The sequence below is a fragment of the Varanus komodoensis genome, unplaced genomic scaffold, assembly GCF_004798865.1.
Source record: "Varanus komodoensis strain SLA01 unplaced genomic scaffold, ASM479886v1 scaffold10, whole genome shotgun sequence".
Lineage (NCBI taxonomy): Eukaryota > Metazoa > Chordata > Lepidosauria > Squamata > Varanidae > Varanus > Varanus komodoensis.
The window spans coordinates 24,299,485-24,312,469 of NW_025335269.1; the positions used below are offsets into that span (position 1 = coordinate 24,299,485).

Below are 12,985 nucleotides of genomic sequence, written 5' to 3' on the forward strand. Positions count from 1 at the left end.
ACCACCTGGTTTCACCTGCTGTATGCAAAGGAACAATTTAAGGGTTTATTCATGGTTGTTGGCAAATATATTAATTTAACCCCTCAAGAACACAAAGAGTTGCTCAGGTTTCCTGTTATTTTCCCAAGAAGAATATTTATTACTCTCCTAAAATAATCACTCAGTTCTTGAAGGCTTTCCTTGCCATGTGTTGAACATTCAGGAGCTCTACTAAATTGTGTAGCACCCAGGATTCACTGCGAAGTCAGAGATAAACAATAGAGTATGTGAAGCTATTTGGAGGTTTCACTCACCACATTATTCATATTAAGTTACAACTATTGGGGCCAGTTCAGTTGTTTTATTTTTCCTGTCATAGGATCAGCCCTCCAACTGCCCCATTTGGTCTACGGAAACATAATATATGTGCGCCTACAGATTTTTCTTCCACCAGCAGATGACTTCTAGAGTCAATCCGGAGACTGCTGTTATGAATGGTGGGGAGGGGCTGGCAGTTTAGTTACACTATCAGTCCACACCACATGTTTTTATGGGTACTCAAGCATGTGAGAAGTCAGAGGCTCCATGCTCCTGTTTTGAAAACAAATGTGGAGATAGGGCCACAAATTTCCAAGCGTGCTTGCATATTTTTCTGACCAAGTTTGCACTGTGGATCTTTGCAAATGCAGTATCCTGTTCCAGCAGTCAGGGCTGAGTGAGCCCCTCTCTGTTCTTATTCCCCAGCCAAAGTGCATAGTACACAAGCCTGGCCAAGTTATTTTGTCTCCCAAAGCAGAGAGCCACACAATTCCTTGTTTTCTCCCTGTTGCTGAAATACAGAAGCAATCAAGTAACCAGTAATTTGGTATCTTTTCATGGGTACCAAGACAGGTACCCAAAGTGATCACTTCATCTTGCATAATGGTAGAGCTGGCCTTGCTAGCATCCAAAAAATGTAATGTGGAAACAGCTGTCAGCTAAAGCTTCCAGGTTGAAATCGAAAGCTTCCAGGTTGAGCAAGTTCTTGTGCTCTTCCAGGTTAAGAGCACAAGAACTGCCTTTCTGGCTGAGATCAAGAGCCATCTCGTACAACAGTCTCTTTGTAACAAATTCAGCCAAGTGCTGATGGAAACTCCCAAGCAAGAAGATGCTTATATCCTGTTTGTCCTCAACATGCACTACTTTAAATAAAGAATATTCTTAGCTATTGTGGCTAGTAGGTGTTGAAAGGTCTACCTTCTACAATAACTTTCCCTGACCTGGTGTCTTCCAGATCTTGGAATTTTCACCCCCTGTTTGGATCCAGCTGTGTAGAATATAGAAAAGCAGTCTTGGAACATTTCTCTCTCTCTCATTGATTTGTAAACCACTCTAGGAGCCTTTTTGGCTAAAGAGTGAGGTAAAACAGCTTAAATAAATATAACTTAAGTTTCACTGATTTCAGTATGACTGAATCTGAATCCAGGCCAGTGTAACATTACTACTCAGAGGTGACTACTTTTAGTGAGATTCACTGAACAGAGAATAGAAATTCTATTTAACTTTCATGGCTATGAGCTGTTAAAAGGCTTGTCTTGTTACCCAACAAGCCAGTCATGGCTTGTTTTTACCACCTGTTTCCCTAGGTCAAAACTGATATTACTTCTTTTATGCTTTTCTTTTAGGTCCCAGTGAAAACTAATAATTGGTATATAAAATTTGTAGAGCTAGAAGTTTAGAATAAGAGTTTATCATCGCAATAGAGGAAATATTGCCAAAGGTGCAAGCCTCCATTACTGGAATCAAGGGGGAATCTTGCTTTATCTTATCTAATTTCCTTTTTCCTTCCTTCCTTCTTTAATTTGACATCTCTCATTGACAACAACTTAGCACCATGAAACTTGGGATGTATATTCAGAAAGTGGAGTTAAGGTTTGAAAGGTCAATATTATCTCCTGCTATTTCAGGCTTCTGGGGGCAAGGGTGGGGTGAAATTATCCCAGTCACCTGTTTTCCTGTTTTGCCTGTAGCTGGGCTCATGCACTCCCACTTGTGCCTAGAATGTGCAAGTTGCTTTCCTTTGAGACTCTCTTTAATGATATCTCCACGGGTAATTGTCTGTTTAATTTACTCTTTCACATCCCTTGCATTTATTCAGTGTCATTACTCTGTGAAGAAGGCCGCATCTTTTTTGGGAATTGGGACACAAAATGTTTACTTCATCAAAAGTGATGAAAGGTAAGGAAATCAAAACCATTGAAATGGTATGCTCCTTTTAAAATGCAGTAGTGCTGTAAGCAAGTAACCTATTTGAACATAACTGAAAAGTTTTAAATCTGTGTCCCATAGAGGTAAGATGATACCTGAGGAACTGGAGAAACAAGTCCAGCGGGCCAGGAAAGAGGTGAGAGGGGGAGAGAGAGTGAGAGCAAGAGTGTGTGTGTGCCTTGTGAAAGTGCTTCGTGCATTTGCATGTGAAAGTGAATGGGAAAAGGGTGAATGACAGTCACAGCAGGGCAGTGTATATATGACAATGCTTTTCTAGGCATAGCCTGTTTGTTACAAATTGTACAGAATTTCATGTGATCGGGTCTCTCAGATTTCCCTTTGTTATCACTCAGAATGAACATGGGTAACGTGCCCCTGAACTATTTTGGAACATCTCATCATCTTTAGCATACTTTTTGATTTCCAAAATTCATAAATTGGCACTAAAAATGACTCCTGCACTAGCATTCTGAACCGTTCTTACTGTGCCTCTTGCTAAGATTACATCTATAATTATGGTTAAATGAAGGAATTTCTCGTTGTGCATCACCTTTAGCAGGACAGTAGGTTATTAAGCAGGGTTTATGCATGGTGGGTATAGCATTTTATCAGATACTTCATTCAATTTGAGCAGATAAAAGGAGTGTGGAGTGAAATTAAACAGAACTATTCATGAACAATAAATCAGCTCTTCTGCTATGAACAAAACAACTATTGACAAGCAAGGAACATTCTCTCCACTATCTAAAGGGATTTTTGGTGATATAATCTTGTTTGACTTGAAAGTGTTTTGCAGTGAAAACAATACTTGACTATTCTTGAAATATGGATATGTTTATCTGTGTTTAATATGGTTTCATTTCCTTGAAATGAAAACTAAAAGCATTTGAAAGGCTCTCTTATCTCATTTAAGCATTTGTAAGTATCTTTGCAGAATGCCATTTTATAACTTAAAGCCATATGCCTGTACAAATTGCAATGGAATCTCCCATGATTGCTTGTATATTTATTCTGGAGGGTGGTTTTCTTTTTATCTGTTATACTAAGCATTCCTTTCCGTTCTGCTAAGCATTCCTTCAGAGATTAAAGGAAAAGACTGGTGTCTGTATTTTCATGGTGTATAAACCAGCCTCCTCAAATCTGGTGCCTTTCAGATGCATTAGACTGCAACTGCCAGCACTCTCCGACTAACATGGCTGACTAAGGAGGCTGGGAATTACAGTCCAGCACATCTGAAGGGTGCTAGATTGGGGGAGACTGCTGTAAACTATATGCTTGAAAGTAGGGCTGTAGATCCAAACATATATAAACATGTGCCTCATGCATCATAATTCCAATCATTATGTTTACATTTGCTCTTCAGACATTAGAGAAAAGACAAGGATTACACACTGCAAATGTGGAGATCTTGCCGTAGGAATGCAAAAATGGTTAGAGTTTATCTTCTGTTAGGCTGCAGTCCTATGGGAATAGGACCCAGTAGTACATAGTTTCAAGTAGATATGCATAAGATTGCACTGTTCATTGGTTTTCCTAAAATGTAAATTTAGTGGAAGAGAAAAAAACCTGTCAGTTTTATGTGCCAAATTAAGGCTCCATGTTTAAATGTTCACTTGTCCCCACAAAGAGTGATCACAGTGTGAAGCAAGTTTACACATTTTTTGGTGTAGCAGAAATAGAAGCTTTGGTTTTGAAACACAAACAGCAATTTAAGAGATGTTTACTTTGGTTCCAGGCTTTGAACAGCAGCAGTTTTGTTACCATTCTTGATGGTACATTTGGGCAGAATGCAGCTGTGTTGTGGGAATCTCATGATGGATTTTCCTGTCTGTATTGTGATGGGTTAGAATGACATCCTAAGACAGAAAAGAGGTTCTTCATTTGCAGCAGTGTGAACACAGAACTCTCCATGAAAAGGATTTCCCATTTACTTCAGTGGTGAAGGACTTTAGTTTAATTTTTTAAGGCAGGCTTCCTTAACTTGGCATCCTCCGGATATTTTGCACTTTTGCTTCCTCAGCCCTTAGCCAATGGGACTAATAGTAGAAATTCTGGGAGTTGGTTTGCAGGGCACCAGGTTGGGAAAGGCGATTTTAGTTTGTCTATCCTGCTTTTCCCAAAATAGTTCCATGGCAGCTTAAAACAAACACATCCAAATACAATAAAAAGGTAAAGGTTTCCCTTTGACGTTATGTCTAGTCATGCCTGACTGTAGGGGGTGGTGCTCATCTCCGTTTCCTAGCCGAGGGAGCCAGCATTTGTCCGCAGACAGTCTCCGTGTTCATGTGGCCGGCATGACTAAACACTGAAGTGCACGGGACGCTGTTACCTGCCCACCGAAGTGGTACCTTTTTATCTATTTGTATTTGCATGCTTTCGAACTGCAAGGTTGGCAGGAGCTGGGATGGCGCAACGGGAACTCACTCCGTTGTGCACATTTGAACCAGTGACCTTTCGATCAACCAGCTCAGCAGCACAGCGGTTTAAACCACTGCGCCACCTGCAGTCCCCCAAATACAATAGAGTGCAATAAAAACAGCAGATAAAAAGCAGTAGATAAAATGACTTACATAAGCCACTGTAGTCAGCTCATAAAAGACAGAGAGCTGAGACTCCAGTACTGTTAAAGGCAGCTGAAGGCTCATGAGAGCAAAATAGACTCTGCCCACCTAGAAGACAGCAGCAATGATGGCATGCAGATATGACTGGGAAGAGGAGAGCTCCATAGTCTGGCTCTACCATGGTAAAGACCTTCACCTTTTAGAAGCAGGGCAGTTGGAGGGAGGACCCTTGAGGATGATAGGCAGGTACACTGAGAGCCAGTGTGGTGTGGTGGTCAGTGTGCTGGACTGGGGGCCTGGGAGATTGGGGTTCCCCACTTGGGGTTACCCGCTCGGCCATGGAGCTTGCCGGGTGACTTTGAGCCACTCACTTACTCTCAGCCTAACCTACCTCACAGTGTTGTTGTGAGGATAAAATGAAACTATGTAAGCTGCTTTGGGTTCCTCCCAAGAGGGAAATAGGCAGGATATAAATGCAGTAAAATAATAATAATAAGGGAGTTTTGTTGATATGTTGGACCCAGGACATCTATTGTGTGGTCCTGTGTATGTTTAAATGTTAAGGCATACCTGGGGGATGCTGGGAGCTGTAGAACCTATTCTTTTCTCAGTATACATAAGAACATAAGAATGGACCAACCAGTCTAGGACTCTGTTCACATGGGGGGAAACCAGTTGTCCTCAGGATCCTTTGAGCAGGAAGGGTACAAGACCTCCATTTGCCCAGGTGGTAGCTGGCAGCTGGTAATGGAGGTGGCCCATAGCCAGCAAGGCCAATAGCCACTGATAGCTTCCTCCTTGATGCATTTTTCCAGTCCCCTTTCAAAGGCACCAAAATTGGTGACCATCACCACTTCCCCGGTAGTGAATTCCATAGTTCATCTATGTGTTGTGTGAAGAAGTACCTCCTTTTATCTGTCCTAAACTTTGTACCAATCCCCTTCATGAAATGGCCCCGTGTTCTAGGATTATGAGAGAGGGAGAACAGTTCCCCCCTTAGGGTTTTAATGGGGAAAAAGCAGCTCTTTGACTTAGTCATAGAAGCAAATTGGCAACTACTGAAGATCTTTTAATAATGGTGACAAGTGATGGTCGTGATTGGCCCCAGTTCAAAATCTGGCCAATACCAGTTCAAAATCTGGCTTCAGCTCAAGCTTTCAGATATATTTCAAAGGCAGTGCATGACAGAGCCTGCATCCCTGCATTGTCTAGAGCTGACCCCTCTAAGCAAAGTCATCTTTTTCCAGAAGAAGTCACGGGACTTTTTTTAAAAAAAATTTAGGCTGTTACTCACAGACTATATTTTTAAATTCACATGAGATTGGATTCCTCCAAAATGGAATGTGGAGAGAAGAGAGGCAGCACAATTTTCTCGTGTGTAAGATGTCATTTTTTTCACTGATGCACGTCAGTATCAGTGAAGCATTGAAAAATATTTTCCAGTGGAAATGTATTTGGCAATCATTTTAGCTGGCTCCAATATTGCATGGCAAAGTGAAAAACAATTTGTGAAATGTACTCTCCCGTTCTCCCCTATCCACCCCCACCAAAGTTAAGCTAAAAACCTATTAAAGTCACATCAAAGCCAACAAAATAAAATCTAGTTTAGTGGGATGTATAAGGATATTCCTCTGGTTGCAGAAGACATTATTTTGTGTTTTGTGTTTGGTATATTAAGTTCATAACTGGAAAGTCACTTTAATCAATAGTTCACTGTAATGAAAATGTCCAGCTGTTCCTTTGGGATGGAAATGTAACTTTACTTAGTATATTTGCTTCAGGCTTTTCAGAAGAGAATATTTCTTATTTTATGAAAATAGGAGTTTAGACATGTACTGTAGATGCATATATTGTTAGCCTTATAGGCAACTCACACACATGCACACACAGAGGGGTTTTTCTTGTTTGCTAAAAATAGATATATAAAATGTCTGAACAAAACTCCCATTCAAAGTTATATTACGTATTTAGATTTATTTTCGGTCCTTCCTCACAGGGAGCCCAGGGTGACTGACAACCCATATATGAACAATACAGCCCGTGAACTCCATTACCAATACATGATGAGATACTTCAAAGCACCAGTATAGAATCAGAAAACATGAAATACTAGCTAACATGGCAGCGGGTCCCTGTCAAAAAAAAAAAAAAAAAAACCTGGTTTAGCCCTGTCAAAAAACCTGTTTTAAAAACTGTCAAATTTCCATACTCCCATAAATGGGATGGCTTGCATTTTTTGGTCAATAACTGTGGGGTGGGAATGGAACAAATCCACAGGGAAAACTGGAAAAATCTGTTGGATTTTCACCCCGCCCCCCAGCAGAATTCTACCTCATCCCATTCATGGCTGGCTGTGGTCAAAATAGGCCTCTTCTACACTTTCTCTCGTGCAGCCATTTAGGTAATAGCACTGAATTATGGTCGGGATGTTGCTTAGGACCAGGACCTTCCTTTCCTCAGGTCCTAGTAATGGTGACTGGCTACCACGGATTCAGGGCACATCCCTGCATGTGACGTCAGTGCAGTTGGGAGATGAGTTTCAACTGTGGAACATGTTCTTTTGGCCTCATCCTCCCCCAGACCTCTTTATAGATTTCTTGCATTCCTGTTTTCTGTGATTGCGTGTGCAGCAGTCAACACGGAGAGCCTCTTTTTTGTCATTCGCATTGGTGGCAAATTCAGTTGCCGATACTTTATGCTTTCCTGGCAAAAGAAATAAGAACTAATTAGGTTATACATGCCGATTCCATGAGAGTTGAGGAGTCTTTACCTTGCTAGGGCAACCTGCTATAGCAGGAGTCATTAGTGTTATCATCCTCAGTGCTGTTGTTGTTAGCATTAGGACCTCTTCTCACTCTGATATTTGAAAAACTAATTTGGGAAGAGTAAATGGAACTATTTCACAGGAAGGCATGGTAACCGTAAGGTGAGTAGTGGAGTCCTACTTAGTTATGCTCCCATCCTTCTCATATCATGAGCTTTCAGAAAGGGGATACTTGAGGCCAAACAACGTGGTTAATTAAATGTCTTGTTCCTATTAGGGTTATTGTGAGGCATCTACAAGAGGTGCTTGTAACAGTGATCACCTCTGATCACTTACTTCCAAGCAAGGCCTATCTTTGTTCACACTTCAAGTGTCTCTACTGCCTTCTCTTGCCCTCTCCACCAGAGCCTCCAATTAACACAGGGCAGGAGAAAGGAGAGATAGGAGGGGATGGGGGAGCTGCCTATTGCCAAGAAAGCGAATGAGGATTACATTCCTTATCTCAGTGGGGAAAAAATGAAAAACAATAAAATTTTCATTTCATGCTGGTCCCCTCCTTGGTGGGAAGGTGATGTTCACCTGAGAAGCTGGATCCTCCTGTCTCCTGTGGCCTTCAGTTTGCTCCAAACGTTTTATGTATATTTGCTTGCCTGAAGTGCTCACAAAATGTTGTCCTTTGTGCTCTTGGAGTGCATGCTACGATACTTCTTTTGGGTAAAAGAGGAACACTCTTACATCCCTAGTTACTGTATGCAGCATGTTTGAAGATGAAATTAAGATCAGCCCTGTTACTTGGGGAACTGGATCAGGAAATGTAGGGGTCAATTAACCCTTTCCTTCTATATAGTGATCCTCAAAATTTACCCTTCCTTCCAAGACAAATTTCAATCTTGGAGGAAGGATTTTTTGGTCAGTTCACAGTAATTAACCTACTTTGGTCTCAATCCTGATACGGTGCATTGTAATAGCTAGTTTGTGTTAAAAATGCAGTCACTTTAAATGCCATTATAAATCCAACATAATAGACTGTCTTTTACAGGACTGTTTCTCTCACCAATCCATAGGTGATTCTTAAATGTTGAAGTATCATGGAAGGTTAGAAAAAGTGAGGCAACTTTCTCTAAGTTCCTTTTTTCTGCTATCAAAAAGCAGCAAGTTGTGAATTGTTCATTTGATTAAATTTTTGCATCTACTTGGGTGGGTGTGTCAGTGTCCATGCCGAAATGTGGATTTTCAGCATTAGGCTGGTCCTGGCATAATGGTCTTTTCCTAAAGAGAATGTAGAGAAAAAGATTTTCAGCAGCATATATGTGAATAGCTCAGGACCAGATCTGATAATACAGAAAAGGGGTATTGATAATTGATAGTTGATGTTTGATAGTCTGATACTGATGTAATTTAGGCCTTTCAATATCTTTGATACAGTACTTCTAAGGACTGGTTCTGTGTAGTTATCTGGGAAGAATGTAAAATGTGGATGATATTAATTCTGTCCTAGTTTCCCAGATTATATTCTATTTAGCATGGAGAATCTGAACAGTGCAAACAATTTCTTTTTTGTTTTGGATCATTCCACAGGGCTCAGCACCATTTTTTGTCAGTGCTACGTCTGGCACCACAGTTTTGGGAGCATTTGATCCTCTGGATGAAATAGCCAATATCTGTGAAAAATATGACCTTTGGCTGCATGTTGATGTAAGTTTGTTTTAATAACATCTGTTCTTTGTTTTGCTTGTAAGTCATTTAGATGATGGATTTTTAAAATTTACTGAAAAATGTACAGTTAAGTTTGCTAATTCAACTAAGGAACTAGATTCCATTTTATTTATTTATTATTAAATCAGTGCATTGTCTTCTAACAATTTCAATGCATCTTTATTTGATGTAATTAAGGTTGAGAAAGAGGTACCTTGGTTTCCATATTGATGCCCAGGACATCACTTTAGGTTTCATTTTTTAAGACTAAGAATATGTTTTTACAGTTAGAAATATTTGAAAATTTGTTGAAGGCAATATTTGGGACTTTTAATATTTTGTTTAATTATCCTGCTATGGGTATCTCATGGGTTTCGTAGAGCCAGATGGGAAAGCATTTTCCCTTGAGGGCAATATTTGGAGGCAAGGCTGTGCTGCTGTTGGTGGGCAGGACCAGAGCATCATCTGCTTTGTTAAGTAATGTAAAGTAGACAGAAAGAGAGTGAGAGAGAGAGAGAGAGAGCTACTCCACACACCTTTTGTCCTCTGTTTGGACCATCCATTCATCCAAACACATTCATATTCAGGTGCGTTTGTACGTGTATCCATCCATCTGCTCTCACCCATCTATCCACACATGGGCCCTTCAATCCAACCATCCATACCAAGGTTAGAGAGATCATTCTGTCCCTTCTCAGACAACTTGCCCAGCTTCTGTAGGTTTCTCTCCATCCTGTGGAGAAATGCTGATGGAGGAAAAGATGATTTGCTCATTTGTCTTCTGTGTTGGATGCCTTTTGAAACCACAGATCCAGCTGGACTCAGGTTTGATCTCACTGTATCTTCCTTGCCCCCATGGAGAAGGAGCCAGTTCTTTCCTGCCTGGATATGATTCCATTTCTCCATTGCTCAGACAATGCTCACTGATCATAGATGGGAAAGAGTTAAGCAGTAGCAGCAGGAAAGGAAGATTTGCAGAATCCCTTTGCTTAGCCGATTCAGTGGTAATACATCTTTTCTTCTCCTCAGCTGCTTCTCACTACATAGTTGAGTAGTGTGGGGAGAATATTTCATCCTAATCATATGAGGAGGGAAGGCTTAAACTGCTCTCCTCCTTGTGATTCCAATGAAACCACCCCCATGTTACTCAGAAAATCTGCAGGGATCAGCTGTGCAGCAGAGAAGGGGAATCTTTAGAGCATTGGGATTCTGCCACTATGGAGTCTGCTCTTTTCTCCAACTGCTCAGCTGATTGATGGGAGGGCACACAGTCAGGGTACATAGAATGAGGCTGCAGGTTCTCCGCTCCTGTCTCAGAGGAAGATGGTCAGACAGTGGACTAGTTCAAAGGCAATCCAGTGTTTCAATACTTATACTGCCTAATCATTTTTCCTGTCAGAAGCATATGCTTACCTTGTTCTTGTATGTGAAGATTTCTCTATTCGGGTCAGTTCATTTTATTGCAGAGGAGAGTCAGTATTGGTATAGGTTAGAGATAATTTACTTTCCCTACTACATATTTTTCTCAAGTATTTTAAATGAATGATATTCTATAATTTTGAATTCTGGAAAATCTTTGCTGCAAATTGTGACATTGCATTGAATTTTCATAGTTTTTTTTTTTTAAACCCAATATTACATAAGATGCCACCCATGACGTATTGTTCCTGATGGACAGAATATTGCAGGTGACAGAATATTTAAAAGGGGATGCCCGAGAGAGTTTGATTTTGTTGTGGTGTTGTTTCAATATGTAGAAGACAGTCAGAGATGCTAATGAAGTTTTCCCAAACCAGGATTAGAAACCAAGGGCTGTCTAAAACCCACCTCAAAACCAAGACTGGCTTTACAAACTCCAAAAGTTTGCTTTACCTCAGATTTTGATCTGAACTGGAAGGATTTCTCCATCTCTCCTGGGAGATTGAGTTCTTCTTGTTAGTGGAGTCATCCCTTCCATTCTTTACCCATTGAAATGGTCAATTCTATGGCAGTTATAGGATTGTAGGCTTTCCTGTAAGCCAAAAAGATTGTGGCCTCTTTAAAGAGAATCAGGTGAGACTGTGTTCAAATAATTGGCGTTCATTATTATTTTTCCATCATGAGACAAGTAGGGGAGCAGAAATCGAAGAACTCTTATGATCTTTCAGTGGGAACAGTGCTAGTAAGGAGGGGAAATTATGTCAGAACAAGCCCTGTGCTATTAAAACTTCTAAAATGTCTTGATTCTGTCAGAAATGGGATGCTTAGCTGATTGACTGAACTTTGATCTTAGATGACTATACTGGTGCTTAGGAATTTAATATCCTAATATTTAGTGAATACTGAGTTAATTATGTTGAAACTGAATTACTTGCTTTCTGTTGCTATGCCAATGGCAATCTTCTTCAGTAATACATAGTTTGTCTACAGGGATTCAGCATAGTTCTGTTTGTTTAACCTTTCACCATTCTAAACTCAAACTTTGTATATTAATTGCAGAAATGCTATTTATGACAAGTGAGTGACTGAATAATTTTAGAATTCTGCTCAGTAGTATTCCTGCAGGATTTCAATGAAGCTGCTTTGCAAAGAAAATTAAGGATAAACATGATAGTTTTGCAAGTTTGTTTTCATTTTAGTTTATAATTCTTGCTGGGAGGAGTTGCCATTGTTGTTGATGAATTAGTGGAGATAAAATGTTGATCTGCTAATTGTGGTATTGTTTTGGAATTTGTGATCTATTGGAGGCTTAGCAAGAGACTTTTTGGAGAGACTTTTTATTTCTTTGGACTACATTATACAGATAACCAAAATATGAATATCTTCTCTAGGATTTTGTATTGGCTGCAGTTGTAGCAGTCATAAGGATGTTATTTGCTTTCCAGTGGAAGAGAAGGCACAGTTCACAATTTCTTTACTAAGCTGGTCCAAGTAATCTCTTTGTGTGTTCAGGTATGTGGAAAATGCCTGGCAGGTATGAAATGATCCCAGATGGATGGATACACACACAATCCTGCAAGGGCACCTCTGCTGCAATTTATCACTTTTTTCTGTTCAAGTGTCCTGAGAAAAAGCTATATGTAAAATGTGCTAAATTTGTAATGGCTGGGGACAGATTCAGATCACCAAATATAGGCTGTTATTTATGGCTTAAGTCCCTACAAAGCAGAAATCTGTTTCTTTTGTGGCTGTTCCATGCTCAGCAATTGTATACCAGCCCTTCTTCCTTCACTACCCAATGACTGTGACCCTCTATCAGTTCTGCTTCTTTTTCTTCCAACACCATTTCTCAGACCTTATGGTCTTGCTTCCTTTGCTCAGAGCTTCTCTTGTTCCTAAACCCCATGTAACACACTTCCTTCAATCTGGCCTTTCACTTCTCTCCTGTATTCTGTTGTCAGCATCCTATTTCTGACAGCTTTTCCTTGTGCAGATCAAATGTTTATGAATAGTCTATGACATCAACATAAGTCTGAAAGTAGCTGTGTGTGCAGACTTGAAGTCTTGTCTGGAACCATTTTGTTCTTCCAGTTGACAGTTATATCAGGATGGAGAAAACCTCTAGAGTTTCTAGGTTCTAGGTTAGGTTTTCTGTTGAAAAGATGCAGCTGATCGAGGGAAGGGAAAATACATTTTCCAGAATTAATTTTGAAGGTTCTTTTTGAGTTTGGTTAATCTCCATGATTATTCAAAGAAATACATTTGCATTTATTCAGCCCCTAATTGATCCAGTTGTATGAACTCATTCTTCCCACTGAAA

General features: G+C 40.1%; 1 protein-coding gene across 7 annotated transcripts in view; it reads left to right on the forward strand.

The window, feature by feature from the left end:
* GADL1 (glutamate decarboxylase like 1) overlaps nucleotides 1–12,985 on the forward strand; it is a 123,322-nt gene that overhangs the window by 44,662 nt on the left and 65,675 nt on the right. For all 7 annotated transcript variants that reach the window (XM_044417592.1, XM_044417550.1, XM_044417540.1 and 4 more), the window contains 3 exons: nucleotides 2,117–2,196; nucleotides 2,308–2,362; nucleotides 9,130–9,246. In XM_044417592.1, the coding sequence (XP_044273527.1) occupies nucleotides 2,117–2,196; nucleotides 2,308–2,362; nucleotides 9,130–9,246 (252 nt within the window). The remainder of the gene's footprint in view (nucleotides 1–2,116; nucleotides 2,197–2,307; nucleotides 2,363–9,129; nucleotides 9,247–12,985) is intronic.